Raw genomic sequence first — 25,153 nt, 5'->3', positions numbered from 1 at the left:
TTTTTTTTTTTTTTTTTTTTTTTTTTTTTTTTGCTCAACGTGAGACTTACATTGGTATGAGTGAAACAGTATTTGGAGTAGTGTTGCAGCTTACGAAAACAACAGCTAGCATGGTTAGAAATACCTATTAAGGCTTTTAGATTCTGTCCAAAGTAATATTTAAGATGAAACGTAAACATGCATTTCAGAAGAACAATTGTATCAGTTTTTGCAATGATTTATCTTCTCAAATCCTCCTGCCTACCCTGAAGTAAGACTTCAGAAGTAAAGAGAAAGCCTTCAGTCTTACCACTTACTCTCAACGCCATGAATTCATCTGTAAAACATTGAACAAACTTCTATGGTTTGAATGACTCCTCCAACATTTATGTGCTAGAAATTTAATTCTGTTGCAACTGTGTTGAGAAGTAGGAGCTCTAAGAACTGTGGAGGTCGTGAGGGTTCTGCCCCAGGAAGAGTAACGCTGCTCTCCTGGGACTAGGTCGGTTATCACAGGAGTGAGCTTCTGATCAAAGGGTGAGTTTCTCGCCTCCCCTCGCCTTCCCTCCTCTTCTTTCTCTCTCATCTTTCTTGTCCTTCTCTCTTCTACCATGGGATCATGCAGTGAGAACACCCGTGTCAAAGACTGACCCCTCAGTCTTGCACTTCCAAGCCTCTAGAATTATAAGAAAGAATCTTTTTGGGTTTTCATTGTTTTTTGTTTTGTTTTGTTTTGTTTTTGTTACCAGGTATCAAACTCAGGTCCTTGCACTTGCGAGGGCAGCAGCGGCACCACTGAGTTGAATCCCTGGCCCAAGAAATCTATTCTTTATAAATTACTCAAATATTCTCTTATAGGCTCACAAAAGGGACCAATATAGCAACTGAAATAGCCTAGGAATTCTAAGGCTCTAGCGATGGGAGGAGGTCAATACATGTTCCTTCAGGTGAACCAGGCTACCGATAGGACAGGCCATAGTCAAGATTGCGGATCCATAGTAAGACTGCCAGGCAAATGTGACTTTGAACAAGTAAATGAACCTCTCTCTGTGTTTTATTTGCTTAATTTGTAAAATGAGAATGGCAATAATTCCTTCTTCATGGAGTTGTGCTGGGAGATACAAGCACTTTGTAACCCGGTCAAGTGCACCTCCAAACTAGGCCAGTGGTGACTTTTTATTGCTAACAATGGGTCTCACCTGTCCGTATCTCATCAAATTGTAAAGTTTTAAAGAACAAACCCCATTTTGAATCACGTTTTTATCCCTAATAGTTACTGAAGGACTGGGAATATAATTGGTACTTTGGAAAATGCCTGGGGAAAAAGGAATGAATAAATGATCTCATCACTTCCGTGGAAGATGGCAAAGCTGGTGCTTCTTTGACAGTCCAAATATACACTTACTCTCAACTGCCTGTTCATTTGGTATTATGGACAGCAAACTGAAATTTAGTGATATGCAGAACTTTTCAAAATTCTGGAGGCTTCAAAGTATCTGGAACTTTATATACATCAGAGAAATTTTTATATAGAGCTTCAATTTTAGATATAGATATTGATTCTTTTCTATGAGCTCTGTGAAGCTCGGGAAAGGGAAGAAGGACAGCTACATATTTTTTCCTACTAAGAAGGCAAGTAGTTATATGCCCGAAGGAAATGAAAGACCTAGCCAGCCAGGGAGCTGGGAAAAATTATTCCAGGCCAAAGGAGCAACAAATTCAAAACCTCTGAGGCAGACATGTGATCGGTGTTTTGAAGAGACATCACGGTGGCCAGTGTCACTCCAAGAGTGCAGCAGCACAAGAGAATAGTGATGAAGTTGTATTAGAAAATCTTTTGGGCTTATTCTGATTTAGAAATCTATTGGTGGATTTTTAGAAAATATGTCAATATGATGTATGGTTTTAAAATCACTATTTTGTTCAGAAGACACTATATGGGGAATCAGGGAAGGAAAGAAGAGAGTTAGGACAGGACCCAAGTGGCAAGGATCCCCAGGAGAGACAATAGGTAAAATAAATCAATGCAGGACAATGAGGTGAAATAAATCAAGTAATTAGTATTAGGGAGGAGATGTGGAATCTGTCAATATTTGTGCTCTGTTGTCTTTAGCTAACGTTGAGTCAGATTATAGGTAAGAATTACATGTGGCCTGGCATGGTGGCACTCTGGAACCTGAAGCAGGAGGATCTCAGAGTTGAAGGCCAGCTAAACTACAAGATAAGACCTTGTTCACAAAAACAAAGAAATAAACAGTAACAACAGCAAAAGGATATGTGACTTCTACCTTAATCCAGTAGGTCTCTTAACAATGAGATTAACAATTTCAGCAACTGTCATTTAAAACTGGGAAAGTAAAAAAGAATTATTGTCTAAATACAATCTTTTAAAATCACAAAGTCAACTGTAGGTGAAGATTTGCTGTTTTGTGATCATTTAATTTATGTGACTTTCTTGTGAGATAAACTGCAGTTTCTCATCACTGGGTAGGGCATATGACAGGATAAAATCATTTTGGAACTACTTCTGACAAACACAAACTTCCACTGTCCAATTTAAGCTCTTTAAAACATCTTCTACAGATTTAACACGTACATCTTATCCTAAACAGTGATAAAAACCTGCCTTTTGAAAGAGTCAAACTTTGTAAATACCTATAGTTCAGTTCAAGGTAACAGATATTGACTAAAAGCCTGTTTATATAAGTGAATGTGTCCCATGCTAAATGGGAATACATGGTCCATGACTTCCTGGAGCATGTGCTTTTCTAAAGGAAACATTAAAAGAAAATGAAAAATATAATTTTATTTGAAGAATTTGCAGAGTATGGTCATGTTCATATTTACTTTTATATTAAAAAACAGTGTAAATGCCCCGCATCCCATCCTCAGCTCCACATTAAATGAATGAACGAATGAATAATAAATAAAGAATAAAAACTACATGATACATAAACAATCTTTTCTTATTTTGACATTGAGGAATTAGAGTCTCATAGTCAACTTGCTACTTTGGCACTTTAAGGCAAAGACTCCTGGCCATGTTTTTAGAGACCTTGATCTGGATTCCTGCCGGGAAAAAAGACTTCATACGAAAAGCGAGAAAACTCATGAACTAATTCTCAAACACAGATGAAATTAGAAACAGAAGCATAATTGTTTTAACACATAAAAAAGGCAATCACTAGAATAATCAAAAATAATATCACTTCAGTACACTGAGGAGAGGAGCTGTGGTCTTGGGGTAATTTTCTTTTATGTCAGGAAATCAGTAAAAAAGAATTTAGGGCTTTATTATAGGGCTATAAAGAGCAATTAGAAATTACTAGAAGAATCAGCTACTGTAGCACCATTGTGTAACATTTAAGCCATTCTGCATTATTTTCTTAGCAGTAATTGCATGCATATTTTATTCAGATAAAAAATAAAATCATGTGGATCCATGACAGAGTTCTGGCCTTGCCCTGTTTGATCCTTAGCACCACAACAATACAAAAACTATGCATACACAAATTACCTTTCAAATAAGGAATTTATCTATATGAACAAAGTCCTTCTGCCTCTATTATACATGCTTTAACTTTTAATTGTAAGTATTAAATTATTGCATCTGAAAACCATCCTGTCATGTCTATTGTTACTGCGAGGTTAAACTATTAGATATATGTGGTAGTGACTAGAAAACTAACGCATGAAGCTTTCCTCAGTGTTTGACAGTAACAGCCACAGAAGCAAATGTTTCACATTAATTATTTAGTATAGTTTACCCAATGACCTCACAAACTGCACACTCTCATCACATGATTAGTATCACTGGTACTCAGTACCTGTTGTTAATTAGTTCCAGGAGACACAAGAGGTACCAAAAATGACAAGGGCCAAGCAAATGGTTTTGGCTGGACAGGGTAGAGCATCATTACCAATTGTAAGGGAATTCACTAAACTCTCAGCATGCGCTGTTTATTACCTGACTTTTCGCAATAATCTATTTAATTAATAGCTTAATACACTCTGTCAATGTATTTTTAGAGCATTACAAATCAAAGCTCTGTTTGCCTCAGGTCATAGTGTGAAAGGATTTGAACCCAGGCCTACTGTACTCTTGAAACCATCTATAGGTATGCCTGTGCAAGTGACATTAGGTTACTTAACTGCACAAAATTGCCAAGATGAAATGTGTTTCTTTTTTTCATTTATGTTATTGGTACATTTAATGTATAGAATATAATGAGATTCATTGTTGGAAATTTGTACCTTGACATAATCAATCTTGGTTCTTATTTTTTCCCCATTCCCAAGACCTCCGTTCAAGAAATGTGTTTCTTTCAGATTTGTGTATATACCATGGTGTACATACAAATATGATGCAGTTGACATTTCTAGGATAAATTAAATTCATGTTTCCTCCAATAGAGAAGACTATTGGAAAGAAATAGGACGATTTTGGCAGACATATTTTATAAATGTATACTCTTCTCTGGTATTCCTGACTTTCTCATATTTTTCCTTTTCATGGCTCTAAATTCCAAAAGAATTATTATTAGTCTCAAGTTCCACGAAACTGCCATGCCATTAATCATTTATTGGAAGAGCTAAACCTCAAATAGTTATTTCTTTTTTAATCCTCTTTACCCTCTGATATAGGAAGTCATCAATGCAACTTAAGAATTAATCAGTTATTCTAATAACTGGTGAACCAATTTAGCATATGTCCAGTATTTCTTTTGTTATTTAACAATATTTTGAAGCACAGAATTTCAAATGTCTTCATTTTAGAGATGAGAGAATATAAGCTCAAAAAGATTAAATGACCCGTGAAAGTCATAATTCATGCGAAAATAATATTTCTTATAAGTGAGCACCTTCTACGATGAGGAAAAATTACCATGTTTATTAGTCATGTAAAAATTAAAATCCATACTTTTATCAGATCGAGATAGTTGTGGTTTTTCTTTCTGAAACCCATGGTAAGGAATATACTTCATATCAGGACCCAATGCAAACAAACACAAACAAGTGAATGCGTTTACACAGATACCCGCATGGGTGTGCACATTCACTGAGTTTTATTTATCTCTGTATCTATAACTGCAAAAAAGTTACACAAAATAATGTTTTTCAGTCCTATGTTCACCGAAACACAATATTTTCTTTAGTTTTTATTTTATTTTTAATTGAATTGAATTCAATTCTGTTTCCACCAAATGAATTCAGCTTCCATAAAGCTGATGGCCATGGTCCAGTAAGTTGATTTTGTGACTCACTGGTGAGCATTTGGAAGATCTGCCCTAGAGAACAACATCTTGGTCAGCTTTCTGATAACCTGCCTTGGAGATGCCACTATTTCTCTTGTGTATCAGGGATTGAACTCGACTCCTTGCGCTTACAAGGCAGGCCACCGAACCGCTGAGCTAAATCCCCAGCCCGGCCCAGTGCATGGTTTTTTAAACATAGTAGTATTCTCTTTTTGGATACCTAGTTCTTAGGAGAAATGTAGATTCTTCTGAATTTCTCTTAGATAAATATTTATCACCAATTCCTTTTAATAGCACAGTATCAGGGATTGAACTCGACTCCTTGCGCTTACAAGGCAGGCCACCGAACCGCTGAGCTAAATCCCCAGCCCGGCCCAGTGCATGGTTTTTTAAACATAGTAGTATTCTCTTTTTGGATACCTAGTTCTTAGGAGAAATGTAGATTCTTCTGAATTTCTCTTAGATAAATATTTATCACCAATTCCTTTTAATAGCACATATTGCAATACGCAGAGTTTACGTTCCTCTTGGGAAGTAGGAGCACAAACATAATGCAGCTTTTTAAAACTGCTCTCCTTCATTCTCCATCCACCTGCCCTCCTTGGTCTCTAAATCCCCTCTTCTCATTTTCATTACTATTGTTATTATTTTTAGTTCATGTTTATGACATAGAATGTTTACACTCATTGTCTGAGTACGTCGCCTGTGTACGTTACACATGACTTTACACACCAATTCTCAGTGATATTGATTTTAATGGCATTTATCTAATTATGTTGAAATGTCAGTTTCATGGTGTTTGCTCCTCGTTTATACGGCCAATGTCGTATGTGTACCTAATGACTGCAAGAGCTCTAAATCCTAGTCACAGAAGTGCATGTCAGAGACAGTACCTTGGTCTGAGAGAACTCTCCAACTGTAATAGGCACATTGCTCTAGAGACATGTGGGAATATGAACATTATTTCAGTCATTTTTCCATTGAATTCAGTTTTAAATATAATATCCTCACTGCTACACTTGTAAATAATATGTGAAATTGCTGAATTTTTATAATGAACTCTTCATTTTTTTCTCTTGAATGTGCCTGTGTCCTATTAGTGCATGTTTGGAGTACAGCACAGTCATACCTGTTTTAAGGAACTGGTACATGTACTCAGCATATGTTGATTATTTTGGATCCCTTTACCTCCCCTACCTCCGCTCCCCTCTTTCTCCCTCTGATCCCCATCTCCATCTCCAAGTTCCCCCTAAAATACAGAAATAGCTATAAACATGTCTTAATTCTTTCCATCAATAAAAACGCAGCAGGGATATTTTTCTTACCGTGACAGCTTGGCAGGGCTCTGTTCCACCCGGGTCTCCCATCGTCCCCCATGATACAGGTCAGTGTTGAGTACCCTTGCAGAACATAGCCAGCATCGCAGTAATAGGTGACTGTGGAGCCTAACTTATAATCCATTCCAAGCCTGGTGCCATTCATTATATTGCCTGGGTCAAAGCAGGACTCCCGCAGTTTTGCTGTAAGACAATGTGAGGTGATGTCAATTGTTTAAAATACGATTTCAATGAAATTTTAGGACACGTTAACTTCTTCTAAACTAGAAGAGAAAGCACCACCACCGTTTCTCCCTCTGTTTCAGGGCTCAACCTACCAAGCTGCCCTTAACTCCATCTGAAATTCCATTAACACATTGATTAGTAATAGGTTTCCTCATTAAAATAAGTGTCTAAGTATACAGTTACACGTAGGGTTTTAGAATTCATTGCAATTATATGGTATAATTAATCCCTAAGTACTTTAAATAAATTACTCTGGAAAAGAAGCAGGAACTTTTGTACTATTTGTCTATTTGTAATATTTATTTAAAGCGTCTTTCCCACAGTAATGTACACTCATTTCCTCTTACCGAACTTAAAAGTGATTCTAATGTGTGTGTGGCCCACAGTTCATTTCACTACTAAGAAGGATATAAGACCCCCTTCTCTGCCCTGCACCTGTTTCTCTGAACTCAATTCTATCAGCATTATCTCCCACCGTAAGCAACAAAACCCTTATGAAATCCAAGCCACGAACTTCTTGGACAGATTGTTTATGCCAATACAAGATACTTTCAAAGCTAGCAGTAGCAGAGGCCCATTCAAACAAAGAACTGTTTGCTGTATAGATGGAAAGTAAGAAGGAGTCAAGCAGGACATTTCAAAACTACGTGGAGATTCTGTTTGCTGTATAGATGGAAAGTAAGAAGGAGTCAAGCAGGACATTTCAAAACTACGTGGAGATTATGTTATCCAATTTGTGAAATAGCCACGAGAATAATGTGCAAATCGATCTGAGTAATGACTTGAGATTATTTGCATTTTATTATGATTATTATAGATTACTTAATAAATGATACATAATCTATACTAAGTATAATTCTAATAGCAAGTATAATGAATAAACTCAAGATAAATACTTTTCTATATTAGAAGGTATCTTTTAGTAAGAAGAAGTCAGTCAGGAGCGAAGGCTAGTGGATTTTTGTGGGCCCATCAGAATTTAGGCAAATAATCTGATGTACGGATTTACAAAAATATTATAATGAAGCCAGATTGATTAAAACAGTAAGGATATATTTCTTCCATTCACAAAAGTTTGCAAAGAGTTTAAAGTAATTCTAAATTTATAGGAAATATGAAGTATCTGTGATTAAGGAAGAACTATATATAATTTCTTTCAAATAAAGTAAAAAAGGAAACAGTGGGACCAAACATTTAAATAATTATAATAGAATATCAGAGGACTGAAAAAGGTTCTTTTCTTTTCCTTGCTTCTTCTTTTCTTTCAACAATTTCTTAAGAGCTCACCTAGCAAACTCTGAAAATAGAAAAACAGTCAGAAAATATTCTGCTTCTTATGCTGTTTTATAGTTTTCAAAGTAAAGAATTATACTAAATACATTAAGCACTTTCAAGTTTAAAGCACAATTAGAGGGGCTGTTATTTCTTGTCAACAACCATGGTTGTTCTAGTAGTTTAATCTCTGTAGAATGTTACCAGAAAACAGTTACATATTATGGAGAAACTTAAGATCAAGGGCTACACATAGTATTTTATCATGACAATCATAGTAACATTTTCTTTGTAACACATGTTCATCTTAGTATGGAATAGTCTTTCAGTCAAACACCTCTGTCTAATCATAAGACATTAAATGACATAAAGAAAACTCTTATTTTTTATCCTTTAGCAGAATGCCATCTAAAGAGGACATGCATATTGGCCTATAAATATACCTCAGGAGTTCATAATGTCCAGCCTTATCTTACAGCTAAAACTAGAGAGACTTATGACAAAGTATCAGACTTAGCGATACCTCTATCAGTGAAAGAGTGCAGCAGGTTCAATTACTACTTCAATTTCTAAGTGACTTTCTCCCCAACCTGCCTATTTGTTCTAGTGTGCTCATGTTTAGATTATGCATACTCTGATTTCTTAAAAATTTTATCTATTCTTATCTAGAGGCTGCCAAACTCTTAAGCGGTCATACAAATGGAATCAATGACAAATGTGCTAGACTTCTTTTACTTGGGTTCCATCAGATCGACCTTGTAAACAGCTGATAACTTCTAAACTATACTACTTCTATGTTGGATTCTGAAGTCCTCAGAACCTTCTCTTTATCCTCTTTGTGGGCTATATTCATAGCAATCCTGCTGACCTTATAAGTTGGCCCATGCATTCTTAACTGTTTCTTTGGCTTTTCCCCCTCAAGACTCAAAAGCTATGCAGCTACCAAGATGACAGTGCCTGGTGCCTATCCAAGCCGTTTAGATAGACCCTCTGTAGAGTGACTCTAACTGCTGATCACAACTACAACCCTCTTCAGCTGGAAGTAGCCAGAGCTGTCTTCACCCTTTGCCACCTCACAGCAGTTAGGGGTGCTTCTTCAGAGGGGAGAATATTGCAGATAGGTAAATTAATGAGATATGTTGTAGGCAGTTAGACAAGACCACCCTCAAAGAGCCAACACAGCAAGGAGCCAACATGGAGGACAATCAAGACACATTCACTTAAGGTCAGAATTGTAAAACGAGAGAAACTACTGTATCTTTGTGCTTCCCCTAGAGATAAATAGCAGTGACTGATATTTAAATAGGTTTCAGTCACCTGGGTAGGGGGTCATGGTCTTAACCCAGCCTTTGCAGGAAATATCCCTGACCCCCACCCTTGCTGAAAATCCTTGTCTGCTTGCTATGTAACTTGCTCCCCTATTTGATTCGCATTTAATCAATGTTACCTGGGTGACTGTTCTTGTAATCTTATTAGTTGGTCATGGTTTTGCCCCACCTCATGCCAGCTATAATTTTCCATTGGTTCTTACAGTTTTGTCCCACTCTGTACCCAGCTCACCACATGGCTTTGCTGTATAAAACATCTTGGAGAAATGGGGTGAGCAGGCAACCCAGTCTCTGAACCCCTTCTGTCTCTCTTAGACAGAAGCTTTCTTTCCCTCAATAAATTTTCCTACTCTTTTTATTCCAGCTTTAATTGAGTTTATTGGTACATTTTAGGTATACAGTACAGTTATATTCATTGTTGGGATCTTGTATCTCTAAGTGACAGGTCTTGGTTTTATTTTTTTCCCTTGTCCCTGCCCTCCCTTTACACCCTCCTAACTTCTGCATCTACAACCATTTTATTTCCATTTTTTCACTATCTCACATATTTTTTTCTTTTCCCTTATTATCTTTCCCCTACCCATCCCACCTTCCCTACACCTTTAGCCCCTTTATTCCCATTTCACAATGTCAGTAATCTTATTAGGATCTTATGTATTATTACAGTTTATTCACACCAGAGAAATTATTCGGTATTTACACGCGTGACCTATTTATTTCACTTAGGAGTATATCTTCAATATGTATCCATTTTCCTATGAATGAATCTGTTTTCTCATTCTTTATGGCTGAGAGATATTCCATTTTATAGAAAAACCACATCTTCTTTATCCAGTTTCTAATTGATGGGCAAATGGGCTGTTTCTAAATTTTAGCTATTACAAACTGTGCCGCTATAAACATGGGTGTGCATACATCAGCGTGATATGATTCTTTTAGTTCTTTTGGAAAGATACCCAGCAGAGGGGTGGCTAGGTCAAATGGAACCTCCAGTCCAAACTCTTTGAGGTATCTCCATATTGATTTCCACAGTGGTTGCACCAGTCTGCACTCCCACCAACAATGGAGAAGGGTTCCTTTCTCCCCACAACCCTGCCAACATTTGTTATTGTGTGATTTCTTGATAGCAGCCATTCTTTGTGGGGTGAAGGGGAGCCATCCTAGGCAACAGACATATGGTAGCGGGTATAACAATTCCCAATTTGAAATTATACTACAAAGCCACTGTGATAAAAACAGCATGGTACTGGCAAAGAAACAGGCCTGAGGATTTGTGGAACAGACTGGGAAACACAGAAACAAATCCAGATGTTCTCAGCTACCTCATGCTTGAGAAAGGAGCTGACCATCCCCACGGGAGGGAAGATAACCTCTAATAAATGGTTTTGGAAAAACTGGATCTAAACCTGCCACAGATTAAAACTGGACCCTTATCTTTCACCATGCACTAAATTAAAATCCAAGTGGATTAAAGATTGAAATATTAAAACAGAAACACTAAACTTGCCGGAAGGTAAGTTAGGCAGAACTCTGGAAGACATTGGCATAGGAAAAGACTTTACGAAAAAAAAACTTCACTAGCATGGGAACTAGCAAAAAGAATCAACAACTGGGATCTCATATTACTAAAAAGCTTCTGCACTGCAAAAGAAACCATCAGCAGAACTAAGAGACAACCTACAATGCGGGAAAAATTTTTTACCAGCTGCTCCTCAGACAAATGACTATTATCAAGGATATATAAAGAACTCAAAACAATCAGACCCCCCAAATATAAAGACCTGATTCAAAAATGGGCAGCCGAAATGAACAGACATTTCTCAGACAGAGAAGTAAAAGCAGCAAGTAAATACATGAAAAAATCCTCCACATCACTGGTCATTCGAGAGATGCAGATGAAATTTTCCTACTCTTAAACAAAAGAACTATGCTAAGTAAATTCTTGTAATTGTGATGAGTGTTGAATAAGGCGGACCACTCTGGAAATGTGCTGCCGAATGGTAACTCAAATGGGCACTGAGAATGAAGAACTAATTCGGTGAAAGAGGGAGATGCGGAGAAGGCCGGAAGATGCATGCAGCGAAAGCCGCGTGGCGGAGTGTGGAAAGTGTACGAATCCAACTCCCAGGTTTGAAATCAAAGCTAAATGATTTAATCTTCTGCTAAGCACAAGCACACACACACACACACACACACACACACACACACACTCAAAAATTTCGCATCTCATACATTACAATCGCACTTCACTCTCATAAATTCGGTGTCCATGGATTCAATTGACGACAGACCAAAAAGTAACCAAAAAAAAAAAAAAAACAAGACTCGAGTTTACTGCGCACGAGAACTACACTGAAACCTTGACGATGAACAGATTCCTGTACCCGCAGCAGCTTCCTGCCCTTGCACTGACTCAGCCTCTGTTGGGCGTCGTTTGAGCATTTCTCGGCTCGCACCTGGTGGTGTACTATGCAGTCGGGCTGAAGACATTGGCATTGGTACTGAACATTCACTGACTTATTTTTCTTGGTCATTGTTTCCTAAATAACACAGTGTAACAGTTATTTACATCTCATTTATAGGACACTATTTGTCATAAATAATCTAGAGAGATTTAAGGATATGAGAAGACATACTCACGAGGTGATGCGTGGAACTACACAGTTTTATATGAGGAACTTAAGCACTCATGGACTTTGGTATCCACAAGAAGTGAGAGAACTAATCCCCCACGGGTACCTGGGGAAAACTATCTCTTTCTGGATAAATTATTCAGAGAACAATGTTTTCAGGAAAGAAGCAGCAGGGTGATTACTAAATTTGGTCAACACAGAATAGGATTTATTGATGCAAAGGTTGACTTATTTTTAAGAAAATAACATCACATCGAGCCTCTTCTTAAACAAGAAAGAAAACAATGTATAATTTTTATGTAGAATGGCAACTTAGCCTTCCTGAAATTGAACTAAATCCCTGGAGGAAAAGGAAGGATTGAAACCATTGTTTAAAAAGATTAATCTTTTTGACAAAACTGTCCTCCTAATAGTCATCTTTAGCAAATGTTGTTTTTCTTTCTATAAAATCTTCCTCAAAGTTTCAATAACATGTCATTGAAACTAAACATCCAGTTTTTCGAGGAAAGAGAAATGTGGTCAAGAAATTTTAAAATATTGCCATTGAAACAATGTTCTACTGTTAGCTGCAGTTTGAGAGAACTGTTATTATTTTTTCATGTTGCTTTAAATCCTTAGCGAATAGTTTCATTTCAAAATATTCTGCCCTTGTTTCCATGTGCAACATGTGATAAAAACAAGGCTAATGCTTAAATTTTTTAAAATGTTCAAAATGAATTAAAACAAAACTTATTACAGTAAAGCCATCAGAATGTCTCTCAAAGTTCTCTCTCTTGCTTCAAACACATTTAAACCATCATTCTTGCCATTTTTGCAAGCACTTCTGCCAGTCCTCTGTTGTGAGTATCTGTAGCTAGGTTGTTGTGGCTTACTTCCGTGATCATTGTCAGGATTCGCCATGCTTTTTCATCTCCCCTCATACAGATATGACTACAGAGGACTTCTAGGTCTGCTTCCAAAAGTGGATAGGATGATGGGGTTAGAATGTTCAAAGCAAGGGGAGGTATTTTGGGGAGGACTAATGGCAATATGTCTTTGACTATAATAATTTCTTTTAAATTTAGGCATTCATCATATTTTTTAAAATCATACTGTATATACCAGAGTAGTTATACTTGTACATTTTGCAAACACCTAGAGAATTCTTACATTGAGGTCTCCACACTAGATGTAAAGGCCATTTTCATTTTTGGATAAAATTGTGAGACAAGTTATGAGAATTTTTTTCTATGGACAATTACTTAGGTTTGCCTTGATAGTTCTTTGTGTACTTCACAGATCCCAAGTGCCTCTTGACTTCTTATTTTCTTCAAATAAAATATATTAAAAGATATATTTTATATCAGATAGTTTTTACTTTTTTGGTTTTCCTCTTACATTATTTCTACTGAATATATATTTGCATATAAGTATATGCCCATTTAAACATATATATGATAGAAGTAAGTATAAACAATAAAGTCATCAAATTTTAATTAAATGTCTGCTAAAACTAACTTTTTTAGTGCTGACAAATGCCTATGTTTAGGTATATGGCATAGATTATAGAAGACATAGGAAAACATTTTTACTCTCCTGGGCCTCTGTGTATTAGCAGTTCATTTTAATGGCAAATATTTTCTTGAAAATTCTGAGATGTTTGTCTTTTCTTCAAATAGTTACACGCATCACTGTCATTTTATCAGCTTTTAGAAACTGATAAACAAAGAGGAAACATTTCTGGAAATACGGTTGTGCTATGGATTGAGCACATTCTTTAAAGTTCAAGTGTTGGAATCTTAATCCCCAGGAAGCAAATACTGGTAAACGGCGACCGTTACGGTTTGAGTTTAGACGGCCCCCATAGCCTCATGTGGATAACGTGGGAGTTTCTTTTTCAGAGGTAGTTGGACGTGGAATGTGTGGTGCTGGGGTTAAGGGCACGTGATTTCTAAACCACTACACAGGAGTGATTGGTTTGGCATCGCCCTGATCCTGGTAGCCTGAATAAGATGAAAGGGGCAGAACTATGCTGCTAAACTCTCCTGTTGTCTTTGCTACCTTGTGGGCACCATGTTGCTTTTCCTCCGATGCCCTGTTTGCTGTCCCTGCCTCGGAGCCAGCCGATTAAGAACTGCAAGTGAATAAACCCATTCCTTCTTCACTTTGGGTGTCAGGAATTTCATCTCAGCAATGAGAGAAAAGTAACTAACACAATGATTATGGATGATGTTGTTGTTGTTGTTGTTGTTTCAGTACCGGGGATGAACTTGGGACCTTGCGCTTGCAGGCGGCAGAACCACTGAGCTAAATCTCTGGCCCCTAACACAATGATTATATCACAAGGGCTCCGCTTTTAGGAAAGGATAAATGTGTGTATCGTGGGTGGGAGTGGTTAGGTATCTGGGTTTAGGGCTTATTACGTAAGAAGCTTTGATGCTGTCTTGCGCTCTAGCTCTCTCTCACCCTTTCTCATCCTCTTGGCTTCTGCAGCAGGCAAGTCCTTCTCAGGTGATGGCATCTTGGCCTTGGACTTTCCAGTCTCCAGAACTGTAAGGAGTGAATGTTTTCTCTTTGTAAATTACTCAGTCTCACAGATTCCATGGTAGTAGCAGAAAGTAGGATAAGAAATGGGAAAGCTATAAGATAAACAGACCTTAGAGAACCGGAAGTGGGAAAATGATTGTTTTCTACAGATAAGAGGTTTTGAAGACTAACTCAGAGCTTTGATTATTTTGGATTTGAGACGTTTTACTAAAAATAAATATTTTGGGAGTGCAAAAGTACCTCACGTGGAATTGTGCGTAGGTGGCAGGCTAGTGGCTGAGGATGTGGAGTTGTGATCATGGATAAGGAGGAAGGGGCAGAGTCGTGATGCAATGCCTATGTATTTTTCTCTGCCTACCTCTTTTTTTTTTTATTTTTCTCTTTACTCATAGTGAAAATGCTAATTTTTGTGGTCTTGTCCAACTCACTTGAACAGTCTGACACTTCATCACTTGCGAAAAAGGGATAACAATACTGGTAATGCTCTTAGCACAACATTTATACTGCTTTTAAAAGAGGGCCTGCTTGAATGAAGATAGAAGTAATCCACTCACTATACCTGGGATAGAGTACATACCAACTACTTATCTTTTTAAAAAATCACATTCCTGTTTTCCTGTGAGCTTTGGAGAATAATGGAATGGAGAAACTGAGCCAACTGAGAAACATGGCTGGACATTCATTCATTTAGGTGAAATATAATATAATATAATATAATATAATATAATATAATATAATATAGCTCAAGTGCCTAGTTACATGCATTTAGTAATAGCTACAAAGAATTTTTGTTTGTTTGTTTGTTTTTTGAGACAGGGTCTCACTATGCAGTTGAAACTGACCTGGAACTCACTATGTAGCCCAGGCTGGTCTCGAACTCACAGCAATCCTCCTGCCTCAGCCTCCCTAGTGCTGGGTTTACAGGCGTGCACCACCAAGGCCAGCCTTACAAGAAATTTACATAGAAGAAGGATTGTGAAGTCACATGTATGTACAATGAGAAAGTATGCTAGGCTCAAGTAGCACCATCTACCCTGACCATGACATTAAGATATGTTCCATGCATTTTGCCCAGGAATCACTGGAAATGTTTTTGAAATATTAATTACAGGAGAAGACAGCTCTAGCTGTGCAGGCTCCCTTTCCCTCACCCCTGCCTTTCTCCACCTGCCCTCCCTCCCTCCCTCCCTCCCTTCCTTCCCTCTTTTCTACAAGTTACAAATCCTTCCACTTGCAGATATAAGTAGTTATTCCTAGACTAAACGAAATGCAGGGCAGGAATATACACTCGGATTTCTTTCATTTCAATAATGTTGTTATTCTGTTGTTCTAATTATGATGTGATTTTAAAACAAAAATCTTTAGGCTGCTCAAAATAAATCGAGTAACAAATACTCATAGGATAATTAACGTGTATAGGCAAATTCTAGGCATTTAAATATGTAGTGGTGAACAAACAGCCAAGGTCCTCCTTCTTACCATTCTTGTATTTTAGTATACATGTAGGAAGTCAGTGTACTACCAAAAGGGAACTTTCTATATCTCATAAATAATATCTCAAGGTCGGAAAATATTAGATAAGAACGTTGACTCTAGAGCCTGGTTTTACTGAAATTTTACCTCTGTCAAACGTATCGAGGAGATTATGTAACCTTTTTCTATGAGGCAGTCATTGCACAACTGAGATACGATAGCTAATGCCCAAAATTTTAAATGGTTTCATTTGGCTTACAGTGCTGAGGAACTCAGTCCACGTTCAGTTGCCTCAAAGGCAGGAACATCACGGTGGAAGAGCAGGCTGAGGAAAGCTGCTTATTTCATGGCAGCTGAGAAGCAGGGGAACGATGTGTGAGAGGAACTACCCAGACACACCCAGGAGCCAGGAGTGAGCTTCACCAATCTCCTAGGTGTTCTTTAGTCTAATGAATTTGACATGTCAGGATTAGTGGTCATAATCCAGGAAACTGAAACTAAGAGTGGTAGACTCAGTAATGTGGCAGAGGAAATTTGGTAACACAATATTCAGGGTGTGGCATGGGTATTGCTGGCTGCTGTTAGCCAGAGTTGCAGTGAGAACAGGGGGGAAAGATGGTGCAGAAAACTTTGAAAAATTTGAGTTTTGACCTAGAAGGAACTGTGTGTGAAATTGGGGCCAACAGAAGAGTGCTTGCTAAAGAGATTAGGACTATTAAAAGGAAACCAAGTATTTTGTGCAAGGACAAGAAGGAAGATGCCTTGAGGGCACCTCAGACATAAGCAAGATTCAACCAACTGCAAACACAAGTATGTCAAGCTTTCATTAGAGAAAATTCTTTTGGGTCCCTACTCAACAGAGGGCTTGTAGGCAGTCAGTCCCCCAGAATTCATTTCACCATGTTCAGTCATCCAGACACTTCACCCATGGTCCTACGGGGCCTGGAAACAGCTTCCACTGATAACATATTTTGGTGTCATCCCTGCAATACTAGTTATACTGGTATGCAGAATGCACAAGTTATGAGCTCAAGAAGGCTTCTACCCAGATTTCAAAAGAAGGCCTATAAGGCAAGGCAAGGAGCTCTTAAGAGGCCATTGCAAGAAGCTCTAGGTATGAAACCAAAGGTACTGAAGATGGCAGGAATGTGCAGTGTTAGGTAAGGAAAGCAACAGGATGTGACTGAAGCCAGCCCAAGAGAGAGTTCACGTGGGCTGCAATGGAAATAGCTGAGGTGGGGATTCCCACACCCTTTAGAACTCATATTTTCCCACCTAGTGCTCTGGACTGGATATTTGTCCTGCTGCATTTAGATCTTACTTTGGTCCAATTCTTTTCCATCCTCTTAGTCCTCCCTTTTGGAATGTGAATGTTCACCTCATGCCATTATGCTTTGGGATCGTGTAACTTTTCCTCTATTTTTGAAGAGGTTCAGTTATGAGTTTGCCTTGAGTCTCAGAAGACAGCTATACTTTTGAAAAATGCTTGCAGTGTTGAGGCTTTGGGAAATGGATTACTGACCTTCTGGTTGTATGATGCAAGGCAGAATTATGAATTTGCTTTTCTTGAGATCAAGTACAATTTAAGGAGATGTTTTTGCATGCAAAGTTGACCAGGGATGGAGTATGATCGTTAATTGTGGTATATTAACTTCACTGGATAAGAAATGCCTGGCAAGCTAGTCAAAAGCATACCTTCCGGTGTGTCAGCATCACAGAAGCGTGACCTTGGTTCTTTGTCTTGTCGTTGGCCACTTCTACAGTGGCACTGTCTCCCCCTCTGCTTCTAGGCCACCATGAACTACTCAGCCTTGTTCCTGTACTTCCTTTCCCATGATGTGTCTTCCTTGTAGCTAGCCAATCATGTACTAAAATTGTGAGCAAATGAAACCTGTGGTTCTTTAAGGTTTGGTTGTTGAAAGCTGACCACTATACAAAAGCTGACCATTATATTTGTGTTGAAAAATTTTCACTCATGCATTTTTTTTTTGAGACAGGGTCTCACTATGTAGTTGAGACTGACCTGGAAGTCGCTATGCAACCCAGGCTGGTCTTGAACTCACAGAGATCCTCCTGCTTCAGCCTCCCAAGTGCTAGTTTCACTCATGTATTTAAATGATTGCTTTTGTTTAAATTACTTCAAAATATGCTGGAATACAATAAGAGCTGAAAGCATTAGCTCTTTATTAACATTTCTCAAAACCAAGTGTAATCATCATACTTATAACTTAAACATTAAGTGCATTCTTTTAAATGTCAGTGATAAAAGTTTGCCTGCTTTCATTGCTTCAATTTGAAATAATACCGAAGTTCTTGTCCAGAGCATTTAAAAAGTTAAAACAAAGAGAAGTTTATACAGATTAAAGTAGAAACAGAACTATCTCTGCATAAACAATTCAAGAAATGTTTCAAAAAAATCATTATCTTAAAGAAAGTGCTAATTAACTTTGTAAGACACTGAGAAATTTCAAAAGTTAACTGTGGCCTTATTCTTTGCAATAACCAGGATATCGAAAAATAAATGCTTCACTTAATAAGAATGCAACTATAAGACATGTAAAATTACAATGAAGAACTTTTACAAAGGAAATTATAAATTATTATTAAAAGACATCAAGGAAAGTATGAGTAAACTGCAAGTCATGCTGTATTCGCAGATAGGAAGATCAAACATTATGTATCAATTTACCCACAAATCAATGCAGTCCCAGCCAAATTCAGCAAGTAAATAAGCTCAATTCTAAAATCTAAATGAAATTTCATAAGATTTATGGAGACCCAAGACAATTTTGAAGAATATGGTGGTGTACTCAATTTCCTTAGATCCATGGTTTCTATTGAAACTACAGTAATAATATTCATAAAGGTCCTAGCCTTTATGAAAAATAGAAAAATAAGCAGTGGAACAGAGTAGAAAATTCAGAAACAGACAGGAATTTAAGGGGTTCATCCCCTTTGACCTACTAATCCCATTCCTATTTAATGTCTTAAAACGACAAGAAGAGGGACAGGGAGTTAGCTCAGTGGTTCTAGCACCTGCCTTACAAGTACAAGGAACCAAGTTTGATCTCCAGTACCAAAAAAAAAAAAAGACAAGAAGACATGTAAAGAATGCTCATCATGTCATCAAAATACAAACATATGGGGGGCCGGGGATTTCCCTCAGCCGTTGGGTGGCCTGCCTTGCAAGCGCAAGGACCTGAGTTCAATCCCTGGTACCCCCCAAAAAATAAACAACATATGGTACGCTATCATAAAACATTAATAATGTAAAGCTACCTATATCTAACATTCATAAATTTCAAGAACAATGTAAGCGATTTTTAGAAGAATATATATCATACATGTTAAAATGAAAATTGTATTAACAGGACAAAGAATGCACACACAACTGAATATATGAACAAGAATGTCTGAAAATTACTTTAAGCACTCATCACAATTTTTCTATATAGCCAGGCAGCTGCCTTCTGGCTTTGGTTAGGGTCCCACATCCCACTGAGGGAGCAGTGTGGTACTCAAGCTCAGTGCTCCCTGAAATCACTGGCTGCCTAACCCATAGTCCCTATTTCTAAGCAGTTTGCAGCATCTTCTGGGCCAGAGACTGTAACACTTATAGGCAATCTCAATAAACAGCTGGCACTCTGACTCCTCATATCTCTGTCAACCAGTCTGTGTATTCTCCCCTTGACAAGCCCATTTTCTTTCTATGCTCTATGAGATGAGAGATTCAAAGAGGGCTCAAGATTTCCACTCATTAAAAGCTATACTAAGTCCACAGCCAGCAGATATCCTGGCCCCAGCAGACACTTCAAAGTCATGATGGAGATACAGGAGGATCCATGTGTCTGTGTGCTGACTCATGAGTTTTCTTTTTCCTTATAAAACCTTCTTTAAGTAAGGCCATACATTGTTGTGGAACTTATCCTGACCTCTTATGACAGCCCTAAAGAGGAAAACCTCTGCTCCTACGGCAAATGTAAAAAGAGTGCAGTTGTACATGTATCAAAAGTGCACAATATTAAGGTTTTTCAAATTGGGTGGTGTATACTTTGAAGTTCTTTTTCAATCCTACATAATTTTTTATTATTAAAAACGAAAGTAACACATCTCAAACATGTGCTTTTAGAACTCAGTTGATAACATGAAGTAAATTCTCAATATATTTGGGATCAATTATCAAAAAAGTAAGCTTCAAATTACAAAACTAAGATCTAAATATGTTCCTATAAGCATTCATTATAAAATTTTAGCCTTATTTGTAGGATCCAAACAAGTTCATCTCTTAGAGGTTGAGTGTAGAGTAGTGGTCATCAGGGACTGGAAAGAGTAGTGGATAAGAAAAACAGAGAGACTGATAAATGAGTACTAAATTAGATTTAGGATTAAGTAGGTCTGGTGTGTTGCTGCATAGTAGGTTAATATAGATAATCAGGACACACTATTAAAAAATTAAAGAAAAAAATTTGAACATTTTCAACAAAAGGAAATGATAAATATTTGAGTAGATAAATATGTTTAACATTAATCATCGCACAATCTATACATATACCAAAACCTTACATGGTACTCCACAAATATGTACATGTCTAACATTTTTATGTTTTAGCTTTAAAAATTTTTATATAAATTGAAAACATAAAGCTTTCTGAACTTATGACAGTATAATTAAAAATATTCATAGGCCTTCTAATATAATTTATTTAAATACTTGCAGCAACATTCTGAAACACGATTTTCACTGTGTCTTGCTCACCCTATTCTGAGCAGTGACACAATTAAATATTTGGAAATATTTTCTGAAATACATTTGTCCTACACATTTTTCTCCTCATTGAAATGGTGCCAGAATAAAGTATTTAAGTGAAACTTCAGTTTCCAAAAAATGAAAATTTTTGTTTTGTTTTGTGGCCTTAGCCAACTACAGCAGTATTCTAATTGCTAATCTGTTTGCCTGGTATATTTTCTTTGGTACCAATTAGGGAAATGCTAATTTCCTCTTCACTGATAGTAAAAGTCTGCAGAGTGAGCTCTTCTTTGAAATGAACTGTACAAAGTCTCTATTAAAATGGACATATAAGAAAATGCCTATAACCCAGGCCGACAGTGGCCACCACATAACCCTCCTCTTTATAAGACACCCATGGTTTAAATCACATCGGTGCAGTTGAACGCTTGTATTTACCTTTGTATTCTAAATGAAATCCGGTGTAACTGACAGAGCCATCACTCCGGAAAGCCAGATGCATGGTATTTGAGCTGCTTTCTATCCTCTCTGGTAACTTGCTGTCCTGAAAACTTCCAATCAGTGGACTATTACTGTCTGGCCCATCGTGTATATAGAGGAAGTCATAGTTTGGTTCTATGCTGAAACTAAGTTAAAAGACAGGAGACAGGGAAAAAGTAAGATGATGATGATTATTAATACAGTGCTAACCATAATAGTCATATAGTTATATATTTAGTACTTAAAAGGAACAACAGAATTTGTCAACAATAATCTAACATAAGAGTTTGTCTGAATATGAATATCAAACTGGCAGGGGAAAAAGAAAACAAAATTCTGATATTTGCAAACATTTCTACATTGAGAGTATATCCAGAGGGATACAAGAAAGAGTAAGGCAGACTTCAGCAAATTTGGGATCAGAAGTTAAAGTCGTACTTCTGCCCCTATTGGTTATATATCCTTATATGGGCTATTTTACAGAAGTAAAGTGGAGCATAATATCTATTTTGAAAATTTAATGCATGTATTTTAATCATGTAAATGCAACTTCTTTATTTTTCTTTTTCAGTGGTAGAATTTATTTGAACTTTAAAATATTATGAGAAATTTTGTTTCTTTAAGTTCACCTCTACATATCAGATTCAAAGTTGAAGTAAAATATAAAATTTGCTTTTAAATTACTAAGTGAAGCACTATACATTGTATTAGGTATTCTTTTTCCTGAAACTAAATATATATATTTTTGGAAACCTAATGTAGTAGAAATCACACCAATGCACTGTAAAAATTAGATAATGCTGTAAAAATGATCTTTCAGCATGTCAATAATTTAAACCATTATTTTAAATATTACAAAGTTTCCACAATAAACTTGCTTTAGCTTTCAAAAGTATAAGAATTATCTCATAATTATCATGATATCCAAATATTTAGAAGGTAGGAGTCAGGCACTGAATCGATTTGTATATATTCTAACAGTGTAGCAGAGAAATAGTGAAAAGACCAGAACTCATTTTGAGTTATTACGAAAAGTCAACCAGTTCATGATACCAAATGAAACCAGTAGAACTTGCTATTGTTAAACATCCATTACCAAAAAAAATTGTTGTGTCATTTTGTCATCTTTGTTTCTAAATGAGAGATTTGTTCAGGGACAGGTATTTCCAAATCTATAGAACAGACAGATTGAGTTTCTGCCACTCTTCTCATCTTCCCTGTGTGCCGAGACAAGAGAAGCTCATTCCCTACACAGTGTACTTGTGTGTTAAGCGGTGATGAAGGAAGCCTGGGGAGGAAGGGCTCCCAGAGCACGAGGAAATTTGGGAACATCCCACTATTGTAGTTCATTTCCTTTATTTCAGTAACTTCCCAAGCCCAATTAACTTACCTTAAAAGCTTTTAATAGATCATCTGAGGCCTGAATTTTAGTTGCTGTTGATATCATACAGCAGAAATCAGAAGAGGAAGTCTAATTTCACTACTTGCTACTCTTGTTCTGAGACAAAACTGCCTTCTGAGCCTATCTTTTTTTAAAATTAAGATTGGATGCTAATTACAATGTCCTTGCCTCGTTCACTTTTGGGAAGATCAATACAAATAAATATTTTGTAAATGATAAACTAGTTTTATTCTTGGAACTTTAAAAGCCTATTTAACAACAGAATGAGGAAATTAACTTTTAATTTCTAATTTATCTTAACATATACTTAAATATTAATTTGTCACTTGTTTGCTAATAAAAATAAAACAAAAAAATCTTTTCTTAGGACATTTTAGAATCTTAACAGTACTGATTATTTTTCCACAAAACTGGAAGGATGGTACACTTGATAGCACATTATATTTTTCAAGGTGTTTTCAGAAATATAACTTGGTCTTGCCCGTTACTAATCCTGGAGTATCATTTAAGGAAGGGATTATGATTTACCAGTGAGCATAAAGGTCTTAAAAGCCATCTCAGGGGCCAGGGATTTAGTTCAGTGGTTCCGCAGCCTGCCTTGCAAGCTCAAGGACCTGAGTTTGATCCCTGGTACCAAACAAACAAACAAACAAACAAAAAATGCTATCTCTCTAAGCTCACATAATCAGTGACAGAAATGGGTATCAAATTTGTGTCACACATCTCATGTAATACAGCCTACTACCCCCAACTTAGCTTCTACCTCTAGTTAACTAGAAGAAGTTTGTAGGTAAGCTAAGTCTTGTGTCAAATAAGTTGATACGTCAGTGTCTATCCTGTCATCTCATCAACTGTAAAAATCATTTTGTAGGTAAGCTAAGTCTTGTGTCAAATAAGTTGATACGTCAGTGTCTATCCTGTCATCTCAACTGTAAAAACCGGGATAATATACTATCTACCTCACAATACTACTTTGTTTGTATGGTTTTGCTTTTGGTGCCAGGGATCGAACTCCGGTCCTTGTGAGCCGGAACCACTGAACTAAATCCCCAGCACATCCTCACGGTATTACTGTTCTCGATCTGGAATTATCAGTTAGCAATGTATAACTTCAAATTGTAGAAATAAAAATTCTGTATGATTCCACTTTTGGCAAATTTTCATGAGTCTGAATTACCTTCACTTTTTCTTTTTTTAAAATCTAGCTTCAGTACATTTGAAAGTCTTCTATTGTATAAGTTTAATATTTTACATAAATACCAAGCAGATTGAATGCACTGGAGGCAAGAAAGAAGCGTGACTGTTATTTAGAGTCACCCTACACCGCATCAATCTCTGTGAAAGTTTGGAAAAAATTTAATTAGGAAATATTTTGGTTATTATGTAGCACTCAAAATCTTTTTTTCTCTCTCTCTCTCTTTCTGCTGTGTTGCAGTTGAAATTCAGGGCTCTGTACATGCTAGGCAAGTGCTACCACTGAGATAAAATCACCAGAAATCTTAAGGAAAGGAGGTTCCACTTTATCGCAGAACTCGGCTTCAAATGAAGAAACAGAGATTCTTTCAAATAAACAATTTACCTGTGGTAAAAGCGGTGACAGTACTCAGCCAGAACACTGACTCACCTGCTTTTTTCTCCCCACACAAGTTGCTTTTTAAAAATTATTATAGTCACCGCAGTACTACGCTTTACAACAAAAGTTAAACGTTCGAACACTCCGTGTGAAGTTCTACTGTGGAACCAGCTCTGCTCACAAATCACACAGAAATGACTTCTTAACTTGTACGTCACCAGCTTGAACTAGTGAGACAGCCAGAAAGGAAAGGAACTAGGGATAGGTCTTCTAAGCCAGAGGGGGTGCTACTCATGAGTTCCTAAATGCTCCAGAAGTCTTTTGAGTGGTGCAAATGCAGGAGGGAACAAGTACTGATGTGCTGACCTTTTCATCTTGAAGTTTAGGAACAAAATGACATCTTGGAAGCAGGGAGAGCAAGAAGGGGAGGAGGGAAAGGTTAATGCAGATCAAATTTTGTGAGAGCCCAAAGACCACCTGAACTGTAGCGAGCTTCTTGCCCTGGAATGGGGATGACGATTCTCACATATTACCCTTCAGAGTGCTTGCTTTATTATTCAAGGCTTTGCAGGTTGTTGATTGCAATAGTATTGTGATTATTAAAAAAAATAATGAAAATGTCACAAACAGAAATAAAAATTTGCCAAGGACAAGTACAGAAGCAAATAGCCAGGAGGTATTTTTTTCTTAGTGCGGGATGTGTAAGGACGCACCTGATAAAGGCCAGGGAGATGACGTAGTCGGTGCTCACGGCGACGGTCCAATCGCAGTCCCTGCTATGCGGGTACGGATGAGGGAAGTTTGGTGAAAGAATAAAGCCTGAAGATCCTGTTAGATTGCCTCCACAGGGTGCTTTAATTTAAAGAAGCAAACAAAATCCCTTAAGAGATTAATAAAATTCATTAGCAATCAACATATTTGTG

At 37.1% G+C, this 25,153-nt stretch overlaps 1 protein-coding gene across 2 annotated transcripts in view; it reads right to left on the bottom strand.

Annotated features, from left to right (window-relative positions):
* Csmd3 (CUB and Sushi multiple domains 3) overlaps positions 1-25,153 on the bottom strand; it is a 1,090,649-nt gene that overhangs the window by 239,482 nt on the left and 826,014 nt on the right. For both annotated transcript variants that reach the window (XM_010619527.3, XM_033759931.1), the window contains 3 exons: positions 24,944-25,082; positions 21,214-21,401; positions 6,560-6,754 (listed from right to left, as the gene is read on the bottom strand). In XM_010619527.3, coding sequence (XP_010617829.1) covers positions 6,560-6,754; positions 21,214-21,401; positions 24,944-25,082 — 522 coding nt within the window. The remainder of the gene's footprint in view (positions 1-6,559; positions 6,755-21,213; positions 21,402-24,943; positions 25,083-25,153) is intronic.

Source organism: Fukomys damarensis, unplaced genomic scaffold (genome assembly GCF_012274545.1).
Source record: "Fukomys damarensis isolate Sample0158 unplaced genomic scaffold, DMR_v1.0_HiC HiC_scaffold_5, whole genome shotgun sequence".
NCBI lineage: Eukaryota > Metazoa > Chordata > Mammalia > Rodentia > Bathyergidae > Fukomys > Fukomys damarensis.
This window is presented reverse-complemented; position numbering and strand designations above follow the sequence as displayed.